This window comes from Oncorhynchus nerka, linkage group LG20 (assembly GCF_034236695.1).
Source record: "Oncorhynchus nerka isolate Pitt River linkage group LG20, Oner_Uvic_2.0, whole genome shotgun sequence".
Lineage (NCBI taxonomy): Eukaryota > Metazoa > Chordata > Actinopteri > Salmoniformes > Salmonidae > Oncorhynchus > Oncorhynchus nerka.
Window position 1 is genome coordinate 88,224,927 of NC_088415.1, and position 26,839 is coordinate 88,251,765.

The window sequence follows — 26,839 nt, forward strand, 5'->3', positions numbered from 1 at the left end:
ACAGGTATATAAACACATAACACATACAGGTACATTTGAAGTCGGAAGTTTACATACACTTAGGTTGGAGTCATTAAAACTCGTTTTTCAACCACTCCACAAATGTATTGTTAACAAACTATAGTTTTGTCAAGTTGGTTAGGACATCTACTTTGTGCATGACAAGTCATTTTTCCAACAATTGTTTACAGACAGATCATTTCACTTATAATTCACTGTATCACAATTCCAGTGGGTCAGAAGTTTACATACACTAAGTTGACTGTGCCTTTAAACAGCTTGGATAATTCCAGAAAATGTCATGGCTTTAGAAGATTCTGATAGGCTAATTGACATAATTTGAGTAAATTGGAGGTGTACCTGTGGATGTATTTAAAGGCCTACCTTCAAACTCAGTGCATCTTTGCTTGACATAATGGGAAAATCAAAAGAAATCAGCCAAGAAATAAGGATTTTGGGGGCCTCTACAAGTCTGGTTCATCCTTGGGAGCAATTTCTAAACACCTGAAGGTACCACATTCATTTGTACAAACAATAGCATGCAAGTATAAACACTGTGGGAACACGCAGCGATGATACCGCTCAGGAAGGAGACGCGTTCTGTCTCCTACAGATGAACGTACTTTGGTGCGAAAAGTGCAAATCAATCCCAGAACAACAGCAAAGGACCTTGTGAAGATGCTGGAGGAAACAGGTACAAAATAATCTATATCCACAGTAAAACAAGTCCTATACTTCCGGCGCCGACAGAGATGGCCGCCTCGCTTCGCGTTCCTAGGAAACTATGCAGTTTTTTGTTTTTTTTACGTGTTATTTCTTACATTAGTACCCCAGGTCATCTTAGGTTTCATTACATATAGTCGAGAAGAACTACTGAATATAAGATCAGCGTCAACTCACCATCAGTACGACCAAGAATATGTTTTTTGCGACGCGGATCCTGTGTTCTGCCTTACAAACAGGACAACGGAATGGATCGCATGCAGCGACCCAAAAAAACGACTCCGAAAAAGAGGGAAACGAGGCGGTCTTCTGGTCAGACTCCGGAGACGGGCACACCGTCCACCACTCCCTAGCATTCTTCTTGCCAATGTCCAGTCTCTTGACAAGGTTGATGAAATCCGAGCAAGGGTAGCATTCCAGAGGGACATCAGAGACTGTAACGTTCTGTGCTTCACGGAAACATGGCTCACTGGAGAGACGCTATCCGGGGCAGTGCAGCCAACGGGTTTCTCCACGCATCGCGCCGACAGAAACAAACACCTTTCTGGTAAGAAGAGGGGCGGGGGCGTATGCCTTATGGCTAACGAGACATGGTGTGATGAAAGAAACATACAGGAACTCAAATCCTTCTGTTCACCTGATTTAGAATTCCTCACAATCAAATGTAGACCGCATTATCTACCAAGAGAATTCTCTTCGATTATAATCACAGCCGTATATATCCCCCCCAAGCAGACACATCGATGGCTCTGAACGAACTTTATTTGCAAACTGGAAACCATTTATCCGGAGGCTGCATTCATTGTAGCTGGGGATTTTAACAAGGCTAATCTGAAAACAAGACTCCCTAAATTTTATCAGCATATCGATTGCGCAACCAGGGGTGGAAAAACCTTGGATCATTGTTACTCTAACTTCATGACGCATATAAGGCCCTGCCCCGCCCCCTTCGGAAAAGCTGACCACGACTCCATTTTGTTGATCCCTGCCTACAGACAGAAACTAAAACAAGAGGCTCCCACGCTGAGGTCTGTCCAACGCTGGTCCGACCAAGCTGACTCCACACTCCAAGACTGCTTCCATCACGTGGACTGGGATATGTTTCGTATTGCATCAGATAACAACATTGACGAATACGCTGATTCGGTGTGCGAGTTCATTAGAACGTGCGTTGAAGATGTCGTTCCCATAGCAATTAAAACATTCCCTAACCAGAAACCGTGGATTGATGGCAGCATTCGCGTGAAACTGAAAGCGCGAACCACTGCTTTTAATCAGGGCAAGGTGTCTGGTAACATGACCGAATACAAACAGTGCAGCTATTCCCTCCGCAAGGCTATCAAACAAGCTAAGCGTCAGTACAGAGACAAAGTAGAATCTCAATTCAACGGCTCAGACACAAGAGGCATGTGGCAGGGTCTACAGTCAATCACGGACTACAGGAAGAAATCCAGCCCAGTCACGGACCAGGATGTCTTGCTCCCAGGCAGACTAAATAACTTTTTTGCCCGCTTTGAGGACAATACAGTGCCACTGACACGGCCTGCAACGAAAACATGCGGTCTCTCCTTCACTGCAGCCGAGGTGAGTAAGACATTTAAACGTGTTAACCCTCGCAAGGCTGCAGGCCCAGACGGCATCCCCAGCCGCGCCCTCAGGGCATGCGCAGACCAGCTGGCCGGTGTGTTTACGGACATATTCAATCAATCCCTATACCAGTCTGCTGTTCCCACATGCTTCAAGAGGGCCACCATTGTTCCTGTTCCCAAGAAAGCTAAGGTAACTGAGGTAAACGACTACCACCCTGTAGCACTCACTTCCGTCATCATGAAGTGCTTTGAGAGACTAGTCAAGGACTATATCACCTCCACCCTACCTGACACCCTAGACCCACTCCAATTTGCTTACCGCCCAAATAGGTCCACAGACGATGCTATCTCAACCACACTGCACACTGCCCTAACCCATCTGGACAAGAGGAATACCTATGTGAGAATGCTGTTCATCGACTACAGCTCGGCATTCAACACCATAGTAACCTCCAAGCTCGTCATCAAGCTCGAGACCCTGGGTCTCGACCCCGCCCTGTGCAACTGGGTACTGGACTTCCTGACGGGCCGCCCCCAGGTGGTGAGGGTAGGCAACAACATCTCCTCCCCGCTGATCCTCAACACTGGGGCCCCACAAGGGTGCGTTCTGAGCCCTCTCCTGTACTCCCTGTTCACCCACGACTGCGTGGCCACGCACGCCTCCAACTCAATCATCAAGTTTGCGGACGACACAACAGTGGTAGGCTTGATTACCAACAACGACGAGACGGCCTACAGGGAGGAGGTGAGGGCCCTCTGGAGTGTGGTGTCAGGAAAATAACCTCACACTCAACGTCAACAAAACTAAGGAGATGATTGTGGACTTCAGGAAACAGCAGAGGGAACACCCCCCTATCCACATCGATGGAACAGTAGTGGAGAGGGTAGCAAGTTTTAAGTTCCTTGGCATACACATCACAGACAAACTGAATTGGTCCACTCACACAGACAGCATCGTGAAGAAGGCGCAGCAGCGCCTCTTCAACCTCAGGAGGTTTAAGAAATTCGGCTTGTCACCAAAAGCACTCACAAACTTCTACAGATGCACAATCGAGAGCATCCTGGCGGGCTGTATCACCGCCTGGTACGGCAACTGCTCCGCCCTCAACCGTAAGGCTCTCCAGAGGGTAGTGAGGTCTGCACAACGCATCACCGGGGGGCAAACTACCTGCCCTCCAGGACACCTACACCACCCGATGTTACAGGAAGGCCATAAAGATCATCAAGGACATCAAACACCCGAGCCACTGCCTGTTCACCCCGCTATCATCCAGAAGGCGAGGTCAGTACAGGTGCATCAAAGCAGGGACCGAGAGACTGAAAAACAGCTTCTATCTCAAGGCCATCAGACTGTTAAACAGCCACCACTAACATTGAGTGGCTGCTTCCAACACACTGACACTGACTCTGACTCAACTCCAGCCACTTTAATAATGGGAATTGATGGGAAATGATGTAAATATATCACTAGCCACTTTAAACAATGCTACCTTATATAATGTTACTTACCCTACATTATTCATCTTATATGTATACGTATATACTGTACTCTATATCATCTACTGCATCTTTATGTAATACATGTATCACTAGCCACTTTAACTATGCCACTTTGTTTACATACTCATCTCATATGTATATACTGTACTCGATACCATCTACTGTATCTTGCCTATGCTGCTATGTACCATCACTCATTCATACATCCTTATGTACATATTCACTATCCCCTTACACTGTGTATAAGACAGAAGTTTTGGAATTGTTAGTTAGATTACTTGTTGGTTATTACTGCATTGTCGGAACTAGAAGCACAAGCATTTCGCTACACTCGCATTAACATCTGCTAACCATGTGTATGTGACAAATAAAATTTGATTTGATGATTTGATTTGATATCGACATAACCTGAAACGCCGCTCAGCAAGGAAGAAGCCACTGCCTCAAAACCGCCATGATGAAACAAAAATAGAACTGTTTGGCCATAATGACCATCGTCATTGTTTGCAGGAAAAAGGGTGAGGCTTGCAAGCCGGAGAACACCATCCCAACCGTGAAGCACAGGGGTGGCAGCATCATGTTGTGGGGGTGCTTTGCTGCAGGAGGGACTGGTGCACTTCACAAAATAGATGGCATCATGAGGTAGGAAAATTATATGGATATATTGAAGCAACGTCTCAAGACATCAGTTAAAGCTTGGTCACAAATGGGTCTTCCAAATGGACAATGACCCCAAGCGTACTTCAAAGTTGAGGCAAAATGGCTTAAGGACAACAAAGTCAAGGTATTGGAGTGGCCATCACAAAGCCCTGACCTCAATCCTATAGAACATGTGTGGGCAGAACTGAAAAAACATGTGTGAGCAAGGAGGCCTACAAACCTGACTCAGTTACACCAGCTCTGTCAGGAGGAATGGGCCAAGATTCACCCAACTTATTGTGGGAAGCTTGTGGAAGGCTACCCGAAACGTTTCACCCAAGTTAAACAATTTAAAGGCAATGCTACCAAATATGAATTGAGTGTATGTAAACTTCTGACCCACTGGGAATGTGATGAAAGAAATAAAAGCTGAAATATATCATTATCTCTACTATTATTCTGACATTTCACATTCTTAAAATAAAGTGGTGATCCTCACTGACCTAAGACAGGGTATTTTACTCGGATTAAATGTCAGGAATTGTGAAAAACTGAGTTTAAATGTAGTTGGCTAAGATGTATGTAAACTTCCAACTTCAACTGTATATAAAGACATAACACACACAGACAGGTACACGCACATACACAGGTAGGTGCCGATGCAAATTCATAGCATACACACACACACACTCACACACACACACACACACACACACACATATACCCATGCACACAGATAAACTCTGACAGACACAAAACATACATAGAAAACCCAATGACGACAGAATATTGATTTACAGTTCATTAGTTGATCACACACACCTGCCCTCGATGATGGTGATGACGTCGTCAACCTGAATCTGAAGCTTGTCAGCCTCATCAAAGTCCTGCAGCGCACACATGTCTGTTGGCATAGTCTGGAACGGAGACACACACACACATAAAAACCAAGTGTGATTACCTTAAAAACACACCCTGACCCCAACCAGGCACCCCAACATAGTCATTTGGGCCCAAAACCTAAATATGAAATTAGAGTGTGAGTTCTTCCTCCACAAATCTCAGTTAAAGTACACATCAAGTTAGGATTCCTCAGTTGGTGAGGCCATAATGTGCCCCATGACCCCATACAGTGTGCCCCATGACCCATACAGTACCGTAGTAGAGCCACTAGGTGGAGCTAGAGGTCCAGGTAACATATTAAGAGCTCCAACAGTCAATACTTCAGCTTGTCATTCAATAATGCAAGTAAATATTTCAAATGATATGACATTTTACATAAATTGTGTATACAAGTTTAGTATTTAGAACGGACATCTCAGGTTGTAAGCAAATTGATCCACTAAACTTGACGTCAGAATATACAATTGTCGCTCAAGAAGGTCTTGTATACAACCTTGAAGGTACACATTCAAAATATACTCAGACATTTAAATACAAACATACACGTAATGCAAATACTAATGTAAACACACATCCCCCCACTCCCCCCTCCCCCACCACTCTACACCCCCCCCCCCACCACTCTACACACCCCCCCCCCACCACTCTACACACCCCCCCTCCCCCACCACTCTACACACACCCCCTCCCCCAACACTCTACACACACATCCCCCCCTCCCCCACACTCTACACACACATCCCCCTCCCCCACACTCTACACACACCCCCCCCACCCCTCCCCCACCACTCTACACACACCCCCCCCCACACACACCCCCCCCCCCCACACTCTACACACATCCCCCTCCCCCTCCCCCCCCACTCTACACACACCCCTCCCCCACCACTCTACACACACCCCCTCCCCACCACTCTACACACATCCCCCTCCCCCACCACTCTACACACACCCCCTCCCCCCACTCCACACTCCCCCACCACACACCCCCCCCCTCCCCCCACCACTCTACACACACCCCCTCCCCCACCACTCTCCCACACCCCCCTCCCCCCACCACTCTACACACATCCCCCTCCCCCACCACTCTACACACACCCCCTCCCCCCACCACTCTACACACACCCCCCCCCCCACCACTCTACACCACCCCCTCCCCCACTCTACACACACCCCTCCCCCACCCCCCACATCCCCCCCCCCCCCCACCTCTACTCACCACTCTACACACATCCTCCCCCAACACTCTACACACATCCCCCTCCCCCAACACTCTACACCCCCCCCCCACCACTCTACACACACCCCCTCCCCCACCACTCCCCCTCCCCCACCACACACACCCCCCAACCACTCCCCCCACCACTCTACACACACATCCCCCTCCCCCACCACTCTACACACATCCCCCTCCCTCTACACACACATCCCCCTCCCCACCCCCCTCCCCCACCACTCTACACCATCCCCCCCCACCCCACACCCCCCTACCACACACCCCCCCCCCCACCACTCCCCCCTCCCACACACACATCCCCCTCCCCCCACACACTCTACACACCCTCCCCCCCATCCCCCCCCACCACTCTACACACACCCCCTCCCCCCACCACTCCCACATCCCCCCTCCCACCACTCTACACACACATCCCCCTCATCCCCCCCAACACTCCCACCACACCCCCACCACTCTACACACACATCCCCCACCACTCTACACACATCCCCCCACCACTCTACACACACATCCCCCACCACTCCCCACCCCCCCACCACTCTACACACACCCCCACCACTCTACACACACATCCCCCTCCCCCACCACTCTACACACACATCCCCCTCCCCCCAACACTCTACACACATCCCCCTCCCCCCACCACTCTACACACATCCCCCCCCACCACTCTACACACACATCCCCCCTACCACACCCCCCAACACTCTACACACACTCCCCCACCACACACATCCCCCACTCCCCCCACCACTCTACACACCCACCCCCTCCCCCACCACTCTACACACACCCCCCCCCCCACCACTCTACACATCCCCCTCCCCCACCACTCTACACATCCCCCCTCCCCCACCACTCTACACACATCCCCCCCCCCACCACTCCCACCACCACTCTACACACACATCCCCCCCCCCATCCCCCATCCCCCCCACCACTCTACACACACATCCCCCCACCACTCTACACACATCCCCCCCCCCACTCTACACACACCCCCTCCCCCACCACTCTACACACACCACTCTACACACACATCCCCCTCCCCCACCCACACCCCCTCCCCCACCACTCTACACACACATCCCCCCCCCCACCACTCTACACACACCCCCCACCACTCTACACACACATCCCCCCCCACTCTACACACACCCCCCAACACTCCCCCCCCCCCCACCACTCTACACACACATCCCCCCCCCACCACTCTACACACACATCCCCCCCCCCACCACTCTACACCACATCCCCCACCACTCTACACACACATCCCCCCCCCCCCACCACTCTACACACACATCCCCCCCACCACTCCCACATCCCCCCACCACTCCCCCCCCCCAACCACTCTACACACACCCCCCCACCACTACACATCCCCCCCCCCCAACACTCTACACACATCCCCCCCACCCCCCACCACTCTACACACACATCCCCCTCCCCCACCACTCTACACACACATCCCCCCCTCCCCCACCACTCTACACACACATCCCCCCCCCCACTCCACCACCCCCTCCCCCAACACTCTACACACATCCCCCTCCCCCCCCCTACACCACATCCCCTCCCAACACTCTACTCTACACACCCCCCCCCCACCACTCTACACACACATCCCCTCCCCCACCACTCCACACATCCCCCTCCCCCACCACTCTACACACCCATCCCCCCCACCACTCTACACACACATCCCCCCACCACTCCACCACCCCCCCCACCACTCTACACACATCCCCCCCCCTCCCCCCCCTCCCCCACTCTACACACACATCCCCCCCCACCCCCCACCACTCTACACACATCCCCCCCCCACACATCCACATCCCCCCCCCACCACTCTACACACACATCCCCCCCACTCCCCCCCCACTCTACACACATCCCCCCCCCCACCACTCTACACACATCCCCCCCCCCACCACTCTACACACCCCCCCCCCTACACACACACATCCCCCTCCCCCACCACTCTACACACACATCCCCCCCCCCACCACTCTACACCACCCCCCCCCCCACCACTCTACACACACCCCCCCCCCCATCCCCCCCCCCACCACTCTACACACACACCCCTCCCCCCACCACTCTACACACACATCCCCCCCCACCACTCTACACACACATCCCCCCTCCCCCACTCACTCTCTACACACACCCCCCCCCCACACCCCCCCCCCACTCTACACACACCCCCCCCCACCACTCTACACACACATCCCCCCCCCCCACTCTACACACACATCCCCCACCACTCTACCCCCCCACCACTCTACCCCCCCCCACTCTACACACACCCCCCCCCCCCCACCACACACACATCACTCCCCTCCCCCCACCACTCTACACACACATCCCCCCCACCACTCTACACACACATCCCCCCCCCATCCCCCCCCCCCCACTCTACACACACATCCCCCCCACCACTCTACACACATCCCCCTACCCCCACCACTCTACACACACATCCCCCCCACCACTCTACACACATCCCCCCCCACCACTCTACACACACATCCCCCCCCCCCACCTACACTCCCCACATCCCCCCCCACCACTCTACACACCCCCTCCCCCCACACCCCCCCTCCCCCACCACTCTACACACACCCCCCTCCCCACTCTACATCCCCCTCCCCCCCCACCCACACACATCCCCCCCCCACTCTACACACACATCCCCCTCCCCCACCACTCTACACACACATCCCCCCACCACTCTACACACACATCCCCCCACCACTCTACACACACATCCCCCCACCCCCTCCCCCACCACTCTACACACATCCCCCACCACTCTACACACATCCCCCCACCACTCACACACCCCCCCCCCCACCACTCTACACACACATCCCCCCCCACACACATCCCCCACCATCCCCCACCCCCCCCCCCACTCTACACACACATCCCCCCCCCACCACTCTACACAACACACTCCCCCTACACTCTACACATCCCCCTCCCCCACCACTCTACACACACATCCCCCCCCCACCACTCTACACTACACACATCCCCCCCACCACTCTACACCCCCCACCACTCTACACACATCCCCCCACCACTCTACACACACATCCCCCCCCCTCCACCATCCCCTCCCCCCACCACTCTACACCCCCCCCCACACTCTACACACACATCCCCCCCCCCACCACTCTACACACATCCCCCACACTCTACACATCCCCCCCACTCCCCCCACCACACATCCCCCCACCACTCTACACACACATCCCCCTCCCCCACCACTCTACACACATCCCCCCCCCCTCTCCCCCACCTACACACACATCCCCCTCCCCCACCACTCTACACACATCCCCCTCCCCCCACCACTCTACACACACATCCCCCTCCCCCCACCACTCTACCCACATCCCCCCCCCAACACTCTACACACACCACTCTACACACCCCCCCCCCACCACTCTACACACCCCCCCCCAACACTCCCCCACCCCTCCCCCACCACTCTACACCACATCCTCCCCACCACTCTACACACATCCCCCTCCCCCACCACTCTACACACACCCCCCCTCCCCCACCACTCTACACACACCCCCTCCCCCCACCACTCTACACACACCCCCCTCCCACCACTCTACACACATCCCCCCCCCCCACCACTCTACACACCCCCCCCCCACCACTCTACACACACATCCCCCTCCCCCCCACCACTCCCCCATCCCCCTCCCCCACCACTCTACACACACATCCCCCCCCCCCCCCACCACTCTACCCCCCCCCCCAACACTCTACACACACATCCCCCTCCCCCCCACCACTCTACACACCTCCCCCCCCCACTCTACACACACATCCCCCCACCACTCTCCCCCCAACCACTCTACACACACCCCCCTCCCCCACCACTCTACACACATCCCCCTCCCCCCACCACTCTACACACACATCCCCCTCCCCCACCACTCTACCCCCCTCTACCACACACCCACTCTACACACACATCCCCCCCATCCCCCCCTCCCCCCACCACTCCCCCACCACTCTACACACATCCCCCCCCACCACTCTACATCCCTACACACACCCCCCCACCACTCTACACACACATCCCCCCACCACCCCACACATCCCCCCCCCACCACTCTACACACATCCCCCTCCCCCACCACTCTACACACACATCCCCCTCCCCCAACACTCCCCACCCCCCCTCCCCCACCACTCTACACACACATCCCCCTCCTCCCACCACTCTACTCCCCCCACCACTCTACACACATCCCCCCCACCACACACCCCCCACCACTCCCCCATCCCCTCCCCATCCCCCCCACCACTCTACACACACATCCCCCTCCCCCCAACACTCTACACACATCCCCCCTCCCCCACCACTCTACACACACATCCCCCCCCCCACCACTCTACACACACATCCCCCCAACACTCCCCCCCCCACCACTCTACACACACACCCCCACACACACATCCCCCCCACCACTCCCACACATCCCCCCACCACTCTACACACACATCCCCCAACACTCTACACACACATCCCCCCCCCCACCACTCTACCACACACATCCCCCTCCCCACCACACACACACATCCCCCCACCACTCTACACACACATCCCCCCCCCCCACCACACATCCCCCCCAACACTCTACACACACATCCCCCTTCCCCCAACACTCTACTCCCCCTCCCCCAACACTCTACACACACATCCCCCCCACTCTACACACATCCCCCCCTCCCCCCACCACTCTACACACCCCCTCCCCCACCACTCTACACACATCCCCCAACACTCTACACACACCCCCTCCCCCACCACTCCCCCCCCTCCCCACCACTCTACACACACATCCCCCTCCCCCACCACTCCACACTCCCCCCTCCCCCACCACTCCACACACATCCCCCTCCCCCAACACTCTACACACACATCCCCCTCCCCCACCACTCTACACACACATCCCCCTCCCCCACCACTCTACACACATCCCCCTCCCCCACACTCTACACACATCCCCCTCCCCCCCACCACTCTACACACACATCCCCCTCCCCCACCACTCTACACACACATCCCCCCCAACACTCTACACACACATCCCCCACCACTCTACACACACACCCCCCCACCACTCTACACACATCCCCCAACACTCTACACACACATCCCCCCACCACTCCCCCATCCCCCAACACTCTACACACACATCCCCTCCCCCACCACTCTACACACACATCCCCCTCCCCCACCACTCCCCATCCCCCCACCACTCTACACACACATCCCCCAACATCCCCCCCCCAACACTCCACACACATCCCCACCACTCTACACACACATCCCCCCCCACCACTCCCCCATCCCCCCACCACTCTACACACATCCCCCTCCCCCACCACTCCACACACATCCCCCCACCACTCTACACACACATCCCCCCACCACTCTACCCACATCCCCCTCCTCCCCACCACTCTACACACACATCCCCCCACCACTCTACACACACATCTCCCCCACCACTCTACACACACATCCCCCTCCCCCAACACTCTACACACACATCCCCCTCCCCCAACACTCTACACACACATCCCCCTCCCCCAACACTCTACACACACATCCCCCTCCCCCAACACTCTACACACATCCCCCTCCCCCCACCACTCTACACACACATCCCCCTCCCCCCAACACTCTACACACATCCCCCTCCTCCCCACCACTCTACACACATCCCCCCACCCCACCACTCTACATCCCCCTCCCCCACCACTCTACACACATCCCCCCTCCCCCACACTCTACACATCCCCCCCCCACCACTCTACACACACACCCCCCTCCCCCCACCACTCTACACACCCCCCCTCCCCCCACCACTCTACACACACATCCCCCTCCCCCCACCACTCTACACACACACCCCCCACCACTCCACCCCCCCCTCCCCCCCACCACACACACACATTCCCCCACCACCCTACACACACATCCCCCCTCCCCCCACCACTCTACACACACATCCCCTCCCCTCTACACACACATCCCCCTCCCCCTACACACACCCCCCTCCACTCTACACCCCCTCCCCTCCCCTCTACACACACATCCACCCCCTCCCCCCCCCCACATCCAACCCCCCCATAAAATGCCCCCAGTTCGTCAACTTTTTGTTCGTTTACTATTCTTGTGTGTGTGTACCTCGAGCAGGAACTCCCTGAGGGCGAGGAATGTGGGCCTGTCGTCAGGTTTCTGGGCCCAGCACTGCAGCATGACGTTGTAGAGGTCCTGGGGACAGTCCTCTGGCTTGGGCAGACGCTCACCCTCCTTGTCTATCTTGTGTAAGATCTGAAACACAGATTGAAATACTGAAATTAAACCCAGAATGAAATCTTGATGTACAAAAGGGACAAATCGTTTTTTCACACGTCTGCTGCGTGTGTGTGTGTGTGTGTGTGTGTGTGTGTGTGTGTGTGTGTGTGTGTGTGTGTGTGTGTGTGTGTGTGTGTGTGTACCTGACTGCCGTTGAGACCCAGCCAGGGCTCCTGTCCGTGGGTACACATCTCCCACAGCGTCACCCCGAACATCCAGGTGTCTGTAGCGTGGGAGAACGTCCGTGTCTTCAGGCTCTCAGGGGCACACCTGGAGGGAGAGAACACACACAGCTAATTCACATACAGCAAATGTACGGACACACACACACACACACACACTCACACACACACACACACACACACACAGCAAATGTACGGACACACACACACACACAAACACACACTCACACACACAGCAAATGTACGGACACACACACACACAGCAAATGTACAGACACACACAAACACACACACACACACACACACACACACACACACACACAGCAAATGTACGGACACACACACACACACAGCAAATGTACGGACACACACACACACAGCAAATTCACACACAGCAAATGTACGGAGACACACACACACACAGCAAATTCACATAGAGCAAATGTAAAGACACACACACACTCACAGCAAATGTACGGACACACACACGTTAGACAACTGGATCAAAAAGGTGATGAGAACAGAGGGAGAAAAAAACACACTATGGCCACGTCAGGGGCACAATGTTGTGGAATATTCAGATACAAATATGTATCTATTCATGACATTTCTATCTGCAACGTCAGACGTCTGCTTACTGAATGTGGCCCCTGACCACGACGACACACGGAAACACAACACCCCCCTGTCCCCCCTCTCACCAGGCGAACGGCACCTTGCGGTGCTCCTGCATCACGTAGTGCTCGTGGTTGTTGGGTAGCGCTCGCATCAGGCCGAAGTCGCCGATCTTCACCGTTTCGGCCGACGCCAGTAGGATGTTGCGGGCGGCCAGGTCGCGGTGGATGAAGCGGCGCTGCTCCAGGTAGGCCATGCCGCACGCCACCTGCACGGCGTACTGGCACAGCGTGTGGATGAGGACGGGGCCCTGCGTCGGAACGCAGCGCAGATGGTCCAGCAGGGAGCCCAGCGGGGCTAGTTCAGTCACCTGGGGCGAGATATGACACAGATTAATAGAACAAGGAGGAATGGTCAGCCTTCATTTTAGTCCTCTGTCTCAATCAATCACTCCTCTCCTCCTGCCGGCCTTGACATTTCTGACGCTGACATGATTTAAATGGGGACAGGAAGCAGTCTGAGCAGTGTGTTTACTTAGATCTCTGTGTTTATGATAGTCTGGTATGTGTGTCCAGTGTGTGTATGTGTGTGTTTATGATAGTCTGGTATGTGTGTCCAGTGTGTGTTTGTGTGCAGTGTGTGTATGTGTTTATGTGTGTGTTTATGATAGTCTGGTATGTGTGTCCAGTGTGTGTGTGTGTGTGCAGTGTGTGTATGTGTTTATGTGTGTGTTTATGATAGTCTGGTATGTGTGTCCAGTGTGTTTATGTGTTTATGTGTGTCCACTGTGTGCGTGTGTTTATGTGTTTATGTGTGTCCAGTGTGTGTATGTGTTTATGTGTGTCCGGTGTGTGTGTCCAGTGTGTGTATGTGTTTATGTGTGTGCAGTGTGTGTCCAGTGTGTGTATGTGTTTATGTGTGTGTTTATGATAGTCTGGTATGTGTGTCCAGTGTGTTTATGATAGTCTGGTATGTGTGTCCAATGTGTGCGTGTGTTTATGTGTGTCCAATGTGTGCGTGTGTTTATGTGTGTCCACTGTGTGCGTGTGTTTATGTGTGTCCGGTGTGTGTGTGCATGTATGTACCACAGGAGGTTGGTGGCACCTTAATTGGGGAGGATGGGCTCGTTGTAATGGCTGGAGCTGAATAGGTAGAATGGTATCAAATACATCAAACACATGGTTTCCATGTCATTCCATTAGCGCCGTTCCAGCCATTATAATGAGCCGTCCTCCCCTCAGCAGCCTCCTGTGCCATAATGTGTGTGTCCGTACCATCTTCATGGGGCGTGTGAGCACCACCCCGTACAGCCTGATGAGGTTCTGGTGATCCAGGGAGTGCATGGCGTTCACCTCGCAGATGAAGTCGTCCAGAGCGTCCGGCTGACTCAGAACGTCTGTCTTTAAACACTTTACTGCTACCTCCAACTGGAGAAGAGAAGGGGGTAGGGGGTTTTAGCGTAATGCTAAATACATAGTCAAAATGATTGATGATTAGCTAGCAAATGTTTACTTTGAGTGACTACAGTTGTGCTTACTAACAGTGTGGTGGCCTTCGAACAAACTAGGAGACAATAGAACACCAGGGGTGTATTCATCCAACCGGTAGCTTCTGTTAGCTTCCGTTTGGTTCTGTTAGCTTCTGTTAGCTTCCATTTGGTTCTGTTAGCTTCTGTTTGGTTCTGTTAGCTTCCGTTAGCTTCCATTTGGTTCTGTTAGCTTCTGTTAGCTTCCATTTGGTTCTGTTAGCTTCCGTTTGGTTCTGTTAGCTTCCATTTGGTTCTGTTAGCTTCCGTTTGGTTCTGTTAGCTTCCGTTTGGTTCTGTTAGCTTCCATTTGGTTCTGTTAGCTTCCGTTTGGTTCTGTTAGCTTCCGTTTGGTTCTGTTAGCTTCCATTTGGTTCTGTTAGCTTCCGTTTGGTTCCTAGTGAACACACCCAAGATTGGTTCTATTTGGTTCCAAGTGAATACACCCAAGATTGGTTCTGTTTGGTTCCTTCTGAGTACACCCAAGATTGGTTCTGTTTGGTTCCTTATGAGTACACCCCAGATTGGTTCTGTTTGGTTCCTAGGAAGTACACCCCAGATTGGTTCTGTTTGGTTCCTAGGGAGTACACCCCAGATTGGTTCTGTTTGGTTCCTAGGAAGTACACCCCAGATTGGTTCTGTTTGGTTCCTAGGAAGAACACCCCAGATTGGTTCTGTTTGGTTCCTAGGAAGTACACCCCAGATTGGTTCTGTTTGGTTCCTAGGAAGAACACCCCAGATTGGTTCTGTTTGGTTCCTAGGAAGTACACCCCAGATTGGTGCTGTTTGGTTCCTAGTGAATACACCCGGATAAAGCACTAAATAAACTTCAGTTAGTGCTAAATACGGCTGCTAGAATCCTGACTAGAACCAAAAAATGTGATCATATTACTCCAGTGCTAGCCTCCCTACACTGTCTTCCTGTTAAGGCAAGGGCTGATTTCAAGGTTTTACTGCTAACCTAGAAAGCATTACATGGGCTTGCTCCTACCTATCTTTCCGATATGGTCCTGCCATACATACCTACACGTACGCTACAGTCACAAGATGCAGGCCTCCTAATTGTCCAGCAAACAGCTGGAGGCAGGGCTTTCTCCTATAGAGCTCAATTTTTATGGAATGGTCTGCCTACCCATGTGAGAGACGCAGACTCGGTCTCAACCTTTAAGTCTTTACTGAAGACTCATCTCTTCAGTGGGTCATATGATTGAGTGTAGTCTGGCCCAGGAGTGTGAAGGTGAACGGAAAGGCTCTGGAGCAACGAACCGCCCTTGCTGTCTCTGCCTGGCTGGTTCCCCTCTCTCCACTGGGATTCTCTGGCTTATTCGTGCTCTTCCATGCCGTCCCTAGGAGGGGTGCGTCACTTGAGTGGGTTGAGTCACTGACGTGGTCTTCCTGTCTGGGTTGGAGCCCCCCTTTGGGTTGTGCCGTGGTGGAGATCTTTGTGGGCTATACTCTGCCTTGTCTCAGGATGGTAAGTTGGTGGTTGAAGATATCCCTCTAGTGGTGTGGGGGCTGTGCTTTAGCAAAGTGGGTGGGGTTATATCCTGCCTGTTTGGCCCTGTCCAGGGGTATCATCGAATGGGGCTACAGTGTCTCCTGACCCCTCCTGTCTCAGCCTCCAGTATTTATGCTGCAGTAGTTTATGTGTCGGGGTGCTAGGGTCAGTCTGTTATATCTGGAGTATATCTCTCTAATTCTCGCTTTCTCTCTCTCAGAGGACCTAAGCCCTAGGACCATGCCTCAGGACTACCTGGCATGATGACTCCTTGCTGTCTTCAGTCCACCTGGCTGTGCTGCTGCTCCAGTTTCAACTGTTCTGCCTGCGGCTATGGAACCCTGACCTGTTCACCGGACGTGCTACCTGTCCCAGACCTGCTGTTTTCAGATCTCTAGAGACAGCAGGAGCGGTAGAGATACTCTTAATGATCGGCTATGAAAAGCCAACTGACATTTACTCCTGAGGTGTTTGCACCCTCGACAACTACTGTGATTATTATTTTTGACCATGCTGGTCATTTATGAACATTTTGAACATCTTGGCCATGTTCTGTTATAATCTCCACCCGGTACAGCCAGAAGAGGACTGGCCACCCCTCATAGCCTGGTTCCTCTCTAGGTTTCTTCCTAGGTTTTGGCCTTTCTAGGGAGCTTTCCCTAGCCACCGTGCTTCTACACCTGAATTGCTTGCTGTTTGGGGATTTAGGCTGGGTTTCTGTACAGCACTTTGAGATATCAGCTGATGGAAGAAGGGCTATATAAATATATTTGATTTTGATTTGATGATTGAGCTTCCTGAACAACTGAACTAGATGTTTTGTGCTCAGCCACTGGACTAGATATTCTGTGGCCCTCAAACTCAACTCTGGACATTGAAGACAGTTCCACAGTGTTTTTTTTTTCATTATTCCCCTCTATTCAGGGACTGATTTAGACCTGAGACGACACCAGATAGGAGCAGAAAACCAGCAGGCTCCAGACCTCGTAGGGCCAGGGTGGGCAACTCCAGACCTCGTAGGGTCAGGATGGTCAACTCCAGACCTCGTAGGACCAGGATGGGCAACTCCAGACCTCGTAGGGCCAGGATGGGCAACTCCAGACCTCGTAGGGCCAGGATGGGCAACTCCAGACCTCGTAGGGCCAGGATGGTCAACTCCAGACCTCGTAGGGCCAGGATGGGCAACTCCAGACCTCGTAGGGCCAGGATGGTCAACTCCAGACCTCGTAGGGCCAGGATGGTCAACTCCAGACCTCGTAGGGCCAGGATGGGCAACTCCAGACCTCGTAAGGCCAGGATGGGCAACTCCAGACCTCGTAGGGCCAGGATGGGCAACTCCAGACCTCGTAGGGCCAGGATGGGCAACTCCAGACCTCGTAGGGCCAGGATGGGCAACTCCAGACCTCGTAGGGCCAGGATGGGCAACTCCAGACCTCGTAGGGCCAGGATGGGCAACTCCAGACCTCGTAGGGCCAGGATGGGCAACTCCAGACCTCGTAGGGCCAGGATGGGCAACTCCAGACCTCGTAGGACCAGGATGGGCAACTCCAGACCTCGTAGGACCAGGATGGGCAACTCCAGACCTCGTAGGACCAGGATGGGCAACTCCAGACCTCGTAGGGCCAAGATGGGCAACTCCAGACCTCGTAGGGCCAGGATGGGCAACTCCAGACCTCGTAGGGCCAGGATGGGCAACTCCAGACCTCGTAGGGCCAGGATGGGCAACTCCAGACCTCGTAGGGCCAGGATGGGCAACTCCAGACCTCGTAGGGCCAGGATGGGCAACTCCAGACCTCGTAGGGTCAGGATGGGCAACTCCAGACCTCGTAGGGCCAGGATGGGCAACTCCAGACCTCGTAGGGCCAGGATGGGCAACTCCAGACCTCGTAGGGCCAGGATGGGCAACTCCAGACCTCGTAGGGCCAGGATGGGCAACTCCAGACCTCGTAGGGCCAGGATGGGCAACTCCAGACCTCGTAGGGCCAGGATGGGCAACTCCAGACCTCGTAGGGCCAGGATGGGCAACTCCAGACCTCGTAGGGCCAGGATGGGCAACTCCAGACCTCGTAGGGCCAGGATGGGCAACTCCAGACCTCGTAGGGCCAGGATGGGCAACTCCAGACCTCGTAGGGCCAGGATGGGCAACTCCAGACCTCGTAGGGCCAGGATGGGCAACTCCAGACCTCGTAGGGCCAGGATGGGCAACTCCAGACCTCGTAGGGCCAGGATGGGCAACTCCAGACCTCGTAGGGCCAGGATGGGCAACTCCAGACCTCGTAGGGCCAGGATGGGCAACTCCAGACCTCATAGGGCCAGGATGGGCAACTCCAGACCTCGTAGGACCAGGATGGGCAACTCCAGACCTCGTAGGGCCAGGATGGTCAACTCCAGACCTCGTAGGGCCAGGATGGTCAACTCCAGACCTCGTAGGGCCAGGATGGGCAACTCCAGACCTCGTAGGGCCAGGATGGGCAACTCCAGACCTCGTAGGGCCAGGATGGGCAACTCCAGACCTCGTAGGGCCAGGATGGGCAACTCCAGACCTCGTAGGGCCAGGATGGGCAACTCCAGTCCTCGTAGGGCCAGGATGGGATGGGCAACTCCAGACCTCGTAGGGCCAGGATGGACAACTCCAGACCTCGTAGGGCCAGGATGGGATGGGCAACTCCAGACCTCGTAGGGCCAGGATGGGCAACTCCAGTCCTCGTAGGGCCAGGATGGGATGGGCAACTCCAGACCTCGTAGGGCCAGGATGGGATGGGCAACTCCAGACCTCGTAGGGCCAGGATGGGCAACTCCAGACCTCGTAGGGCCAGGATGGGCAACTCCAGACCTCGTAGGACCAGGATGGGCAACTCCAGACCTCGTAGGGCCAGGATGGTCAACTCCAGACCTCGTAGGGCCAGGATGGTCAACTCCAGACCTCGTAGGGCCAGGATGGGCAACTACAGACCTCGTAGGGCCAGGATGGTCAACTCCAGACCTCGTAGGGCAGGATGGTCAACTCCAGACCTCGTAGGGCCAGGATGGGCAACTCCAGACCTCGTAGGGCCAGGATGGTCAACTCCAGACCTCGTAGGGCCAGGATGGGCAACTCCAGACCTCGTAGGACCAGGATGGGCAACTCCAGACCTCGTAGGACCAGGATGGGCAACTCCAGTCCTCGTAGGGCCAGGATGGGATGGGCAACTCCAGACCTCGTAGGGCCAGGATGGGATGGGCAACTCCAGACCTCGTAGGGCCAGGGGATGGGCAACTCCAGACCTCGTAGGGCCAGGATGGGCAACTCCAGACCTCGTAGGACCAGGATGGGCAACTCCAGACCTCGTAGGGCCAGGATGGTCAACTCCAGACCTCGTAGGGCCAGGATGGTCAACTCCAGACCTCGTAGGGCCAGGATGGGCAACTACAGACCTCGTAGGGCCAGGATGGTCAACTCCAGACCTCGTAGGGCCAGGATGGTCAACTCCAGACCTCGTAGGGCCAGGATGGGCAACTCCAGACCTCGTAGGGCCAGGATGGGCAACTCCAGTCCTCGTAGGGCCAGGATGGGATGGGCAACTCCAGACCTCGTAGGGCCAGGATGGGCAACTCCAGTCCTCGTAGGGCCAGGATGGGATGGGCAACTCCAGACCTCGTAGGGCCAGGATGGGATGGGCAACTCCAGACCTCGTAGGGCCAGGATGGGCAACTCCAGACCTCGTAGGGCCAGGATGGGATGGGCAACTCCAGACCTCGTAGGGCCAGGATGGGATGGGCAACTCCAGACCTCGTAGGGCCAGGATGGGCAACTCCAGACCTCGTAGGGCCAGGATGGGCAACTCCAGACCTCGTAGGACCAGGATGGGCAACTCCAGACCTCGTAGGGCCAGGATGGTCAACTCCAGACCTCGTAGGGCCAGGATGGTCAACTCCAGACCTCGTAGGGCCAGGATGGGCAACTACAGACCTCGTAGGGCCAGGATGGTCAACTCCAGACCTCGTAGGGCCAGGATGGTCAACTCCAGACCTCGTAGGGCCAGGATGGGCAACTCCAGACCTCGTAGGGCCAGGATGGGCAACTCCAGACCTCGTAGGGCCAGGATGGGCAACTCCAGACCTCGTAGGACCAGGATGGGCAACTCCAGACCTCGTAGGACCAGGATGGGCAACTCCAGTCCTCGTAGGGCCAGGATGGGATGGGCAACTCCAGACCTCGTAGGGCCAGGATGGGATGGGCAACTCCAGACCTCGTAGGGCCAGGATGGGCAACTCCAGACCTCGTAGGGCCAGGATGGGCAACTCCAGACCTCGTAGGACCAGGATGGGCAACTCCAGACCTCGTAGGGCCAGGATGGTCAACTCCAGACCTCGTAGGGCCAGGATGGTCAACTCCAGACCTCGTAGGGCCAGGATGGGCAACTACAGACCTCGTAGGGCCAGGATGGTCAACTCCAGACCTCGTAGGGCCAGGATGGTCAACTCCAGACCTCGTAGGGCCAGGATGGGCAACTCCAGACCACGTAGGGCCAGGATGGGCAACTCCAGTCCTCGTAGGGCCAGGATGGGATGGGCAACTCCAGACCTCGTAGGGCCAGGATGGGCAACTCCAGTCCTCGTAGGGCCAGGATGGGATGGGCAACTCCAGACCTCGTAGGGCCAGGATGGGATGGGCAACTCCAGACCTCGTAGGGCCAGGATGGGCAACTCCAGACCTCGTAGGGCCAGGATGGGCAACTCCAGACCTCGTAGGGCCAGGATGGGCAACTCCAGACCTCGTAGGGCCAGGATGGGCAACTCCAGACCTCGTAGGGCCAGGATGGGCAACTCCAGTCCTCGTAGGGCCAGGATGGGATGGGCAACTCCAGACCTCGTAGGGCCAGGATGGTCAACTCCAGACCTCGTAGGACCAGGATGGGCAACTCCAGACCTCGTAGGGCCAGGATGGGCAACTCCAGACCTCGTAGGGCCAGGATGGTCAACTCCAGACCTCGTAGGGCCAGGATGGGCAACTACAGACCTCGTAGGGCCAGGATGGTCAACTCCAGACCTCGTAGGGCCAGGATGGTCAACTCCAGACCTCGTAGGGCCAGGATGGGCAACTCCAGACCTCGTAGGGCCAGGATAGGCAACTCCAGACCTCGTAGGGCCAGGATGGGCAACTCCAGTCCAGAGTGGTGTCACACTTTCCTCCCCCTTTCCCTAGCGAACACACCTGATTTAAACTAATTGCATTCTAAACTGAAGATCATGATTAGTTGATTATTGGAGTGAGGTGTGTTAGCTGGGGCTGGGGGCTGAGGACTGAGCTACCCATCCGGGTCATAGGGTAATACTTGAACAGCCCTCTTTTATGGGCTCTGTAAACCTTGTGTCACATGTTCTGTAAACTATTCCTTTGTTCTGTTGGGACTCTGCACCTGGATTTACTGGTCCCATCTGGCCATGTTGGGGTCACTGTGTGTGTGTACTGTGTCTTTGTGTGTGTGTGTGTGTGTGTGTGTGGTCACTCGGTCACTTCTGGAGAGTGTTTGGACAAGATTCTCTCTTTCTCCATCACTTCCTCGAGGTCAAGTCTATAGGGGCTAGTGGTCAAGGGTTCGACCAAAACAGATGTTGGAGAGAGTGTTTTTGGTCATTTTCCCATGTTGTCATGGTTTCAACTTTGAAACCACTGATACTGTTCCCCAGGTGATCACGAGGAACTCCCTCCTCCCTCCTCCTCCTCCCTCCTCCTCCCTCTGGTCCTCTTTCTATTCTGACACCTTACTGTGAAACTATACTGCAAGCCTCCTCCCTCTGTTCCTCTTTCTATTCTGACACCTTACTGTGAAACTATACCTCCTCCTCCCTCTGTTCCTCTTTCTATTCTGACACCTTACTGTGAAACTTTACCACAAGCCCCCTCCCTCTGATCCTCTTTCTATTCTGACACCTTACTGTGAAACTATACCTCCTCCTCCTCCCTCTGTTCCTCTTTCTATTCTGACACTTTACTGTGAAACTATTCATCCTCCTCCCTCTGTTCCTCTTTCTATTCTGACACTTTACTGTGAAACTATACCTCCTCCTCCTCCCTCTGTTCCTCTTTCTATTCTGACACTTTACTGTGAAACTATACCTCCTCCTCCTCCTTCCTCCTCCTCCCTCTGTTCCTCTTTCTATTCTGACACTTTACTGTGAAACTATACCTCCTCCTCCTCCCTCTGTTCCTCTTTCTATTCTGACACCTTACTGTGAAACTATACCTCCTCCTCCCTCCTCCTCCTCCCTCTGTTCCTCTTTCTATTCTGACACTTTACTGTGAAACTATTCCTCCTCCTCCCTCTGTTCCTCTTTCTATTCTGACACCTTACTGTGAAACTATACCTCCTCCTCCCTCCTCCTCCTCCCTCTGTTCCTCTTTCTATTCTGACACCTTACTGTGAAACTATACCTCCTCCTCCTCCCTCTGTTCCTCTTTCTATTCTGACACTTTACTGTGAAACTATACCTCCTCCACCTCCCTCTGTTCCTCTTTCTATTCTGACACCTTACTGTGAAACTATACCTCCTCCTCCTCCCTATGTTCCTCTTTCTATTCTGACACCTTACTGTGAAACTATACCTCCTCCTCCTCCCTCTGTTCCTCTTTCTATTCTGACACTTTACTGTGAAACTATACCTCCTCCTCCCTCTGTTCCTCTTTCTATTCTGACACCTTACTGTGAAACTATACCTCCTCCTCCTCCCTCTGTTCCTCTTTCTATTCTGACACTTTACTGTGAAACTATACCTCCTCCTCCTCCCTCTGTTCCTCTTTCTATTCTGACACCTTACTGTGAAACTATACTCCCTCCTCCTCCCTCTGTTCCTCTTTCTATTCTGACACCTTACTGTGAAACTATACCTCCTCCTCCTCCCTCTGTTCCTCTTTCTATTCTGACACCTTACTATGAAACTATACCTCCTCCTCCTCCCTCTGGTCCTCTTTCTATTCTGACACCTTACTGTGAAACTATACCTCCTCCTCCTCCCTCTGTTCCTCTTTCTATTCTGACACCTTACTGTGAAACTATACCTCCTCCCTCCTCCTCCCTCCTCCTCCCTCTTTTCCTCTTGCTATTCTGACACCTTACTGTGAAACTATACATCCTCCTCCTCCCTCTGTTCCTCTTTCTATTCTGACACCTTACTGTGAAACTATAACTCCTCCTCCCTCTGTTCCTCTTTCTATTCTGACACCCTACTGTGAAACTATACCTCCTCCTCCCTCTGTTCCTCTTTCTATTCTGACACTTTACTGTGAAACTATACCTCCTCCCTCCTCCTCCTCCCTCTGTTCCTCTTTCTATTCTGACACCTTACTGTGAAACTATACCACCTCCTCCTCCCTCTGTTCCTCTTTCTATTCTGACACTTTACTGTGAAACTATACCTCCTCCTCCTCCCTCTGTTCCTCTTTCTATTCTGACACCTTACTGTGAAACTAAACCTCCTCCTCCTCCCTCTGTTCCTCTTTCTATTCTGACACCTTACTGTGAAACTATACCTCCTCCTCCTCCCTCTGATCCTCTTTCTATTCTGACACTTTACTGTGAAACTATACCTCCTCCTCCCTCCTCCTCCCTCTGTTCCTCTTTCTATTCTGACACCTTACTGTGAAACTATACCTCCTCCTCCTCCCTCTGTTCCTCTTTCTATTCTGACACTTTACTGTGAAACTATACCTCCTCCTCCCTCCTCCTCCTCCCTCTGTTCCTCTTTCTATTCTGACACCTTACTGTGAAACTATACCTCCTCCCTCTGTTCCTCTTTCTATTCTGACACCTTACTGTGAAACTATACCTCCTCCTCCTCCCTCTGTTCCTCTTTCTATTCTGACACTTTACTGTGAAACTATACCTCCTCCTCCCTCCTCCTCCCTCTGTTCCTCTTTCTATTCTGACACCTTACTGTGAAACTATACCTCCTCCTCCTCCCTCTGTTCCTCTTTCTATTCTGACACTTTACTGTGAAACTATACCTCCTCCTCCCTCCTCTTCCCTCTGTTCCTCTTTCTATTCTGACACCTTACTGTGAAACTATACCTCCTCCCTCTGTTCCTCTTTCTATTCTGACACCTTACTGTGAAACTATACCTCCTCCTCCTCCCTCTGTTCCTCTTTCTATTCTGACACCTTACTGTGAAACTATACCTCCTCCTCCTCCCTCTGTTCCTCTTTCTATTCTGACACTTTACTGTGAAACTTTACCACAAACGTTCCGTGTGTGAAACAACTGAAGCGTAAAATAAGTGCTGCTTGTGCGGCCGGAGTAACACCTCTCATTGATTGATTGATTGATTTTATTTAACCTTCCTTTAACCAGGAAGGGCTCATTGAGATTAAAATCTCTTTTTCAAGAGCGCCCTGGCCAAGATAGACAGCACCTAGTCATTACAAAAAAAATGACAGACAGACAACATGAAGAACTACAAGTAAATCCAGTAAAAACCATTGAATTCACAAGAGTATAAAACAGCAAATTAACAGGTCAGGGAATCAGCCTCAAAATCCTTCATCAGTGATTTAAAAACACCAATCGGGACAAGTTCTTCCAGTTTAAAAGTATTTTGTAAGGTGTTCCAAGACGATGGCGCAGAGTACAAAAAAGCCCCTTTACCAATTAGGCCTACAGTGGCTCTGTTTCACTCACGGTCCAAAAACACGGGTATTCTCTCTTCCCTGTTGACGATTATTGATCATCTGAATTAGATGTGTTTTCTAAACGGGAACCTATAGGGGGTAAGATTTAGACCAAACCCCCCCCCCATACACAGACAGAACCCATCCCGCCACACCCACACGCCCCCTCCCCACCCCATACACAGACAGAACCCATCCCGCCACACCCACACGCCCCCTCCCCACCCCATACACAGACAGAACCCATCCCGCCACACCCACACGCCCCCCCACCCCATACACAGACAGAACCCATCCCACCACACCCACACGCCCCCCCCACCCCATACACAGACAGAACCCATCCCGCCACACGCCCCCATACACAGACAGAACCCATCCCACCACACCCACACGCCCCCCCACCCCATACACAGACAGAACCCATCCCGCCACACCCACACAGACAGCCCCATCCCCCACACCCCCATACACAGACAGAACCCATCCCGCCACACCCACACGCCCCCTCCCCACCCCCATACACAGACAGAACCCATCCCGCCACACCCACACGCCCCCCCCCACCCCATCCAGAACCCATCCCCACACCCACACGCCCCCCCCCACCCCACAGACAGAACCCATCCCGCCACACGTCCCCCCATACACAGACAGAACCCATCCCGCCACACCCACACGCCCTCCCCACCCCATACACAGACAGAACCCATCCCGCCACCCCCCCCATACACAGACAGAACCCATCACGCCCCCCCCATACACAGACAGAACCCACCCCCTCTCACCACTTTCCCAGCGGGCATGAACCACTCGCCCCTTTTGACCACGCCGAAGGAGCCTTCGCCCAGCTTCTGGAAGAGGACCAGATCCTTCTCACTGATCAGACAGCTGAGTGTCTGCTGCTGGGGGGGCGGCGTAGGGGACAGCTTGCGGAAGGAGGAGGTGGGGGCCGCCTGCTGGAAGTCCCCAACGTCCGGCCGCTTCCCGCTGAACACCTGGAGAAAGACGAGAGAAGAGAGACGTCGTTAATAGAAGATGAATGAAAAGACCAAACTCTTACTACATTATGTAAATGAGTCTTTGGGTGCTGTAGTGCAGGAGGTATCTGACCTGTATGAAATAGACAAACAGCACTTAGCTGTGAGAATATAATGTTCACCATTAAGATATATACAGTGGGGAGAACAAGTATTTGATACACTGCCGATTTTGCAGGTTTTCCTACTTACAAAGCATGAGGTCTGTAATTTTTATCATAGGTACACTTCAACTGTGAGAGACGGAATCTAAAACAAAAATCCAGAAAATCACATTATATGATCTTTAAGTAATTAATTCACATTTTATTGCATGACATAAGTAGTTGATACATCAGAA

General features: G+C 53.8%; 1 protein-coding gene across 4 annotated transcripts in view; it reads right to left on the bottom strand.

Annotated features, from left to right (window-relative positions):
- The window catches only part of LOC115101603 (activated CDC42 kinase 1-like), a 153,936-nt gene that overhangs the window by 25,232 nt on the left and 101,865 nt on the right, over positions 1-26,839 (bottom strand). For all 4 annotated transcript variants that reach the window (XM_065005947.1, XM_065005948.1, XM_065005949.1 and 1 more), the window contains 6 exons: positions 26,248-26,457; positions 15,066-15,218; positions 13,878-14,161; positions 13,138-13,264; positions 12,824-12,970; positions 5,274-5,368 (listed from right to left, as the gene is read on the bottom strand). In XM_065005947.1, coding sequence (XP_064862019.1) covers positions 5,274-5,368; positions 12,824-12,970; positions 13,138-13,264; positions 13,878-14,161; positions 15,066-15,218; positions 26,248-26,457 — 1,016 coding nt within the window. The remainder of the gene's footprint in view (positions 1-5,273; positions 5,369-12,823; positions 12,971-13,137; positions 13,265-13,877; positions 14,162-15,065; positions 15,219-26,247; positions 26,458-26,839) is intronic.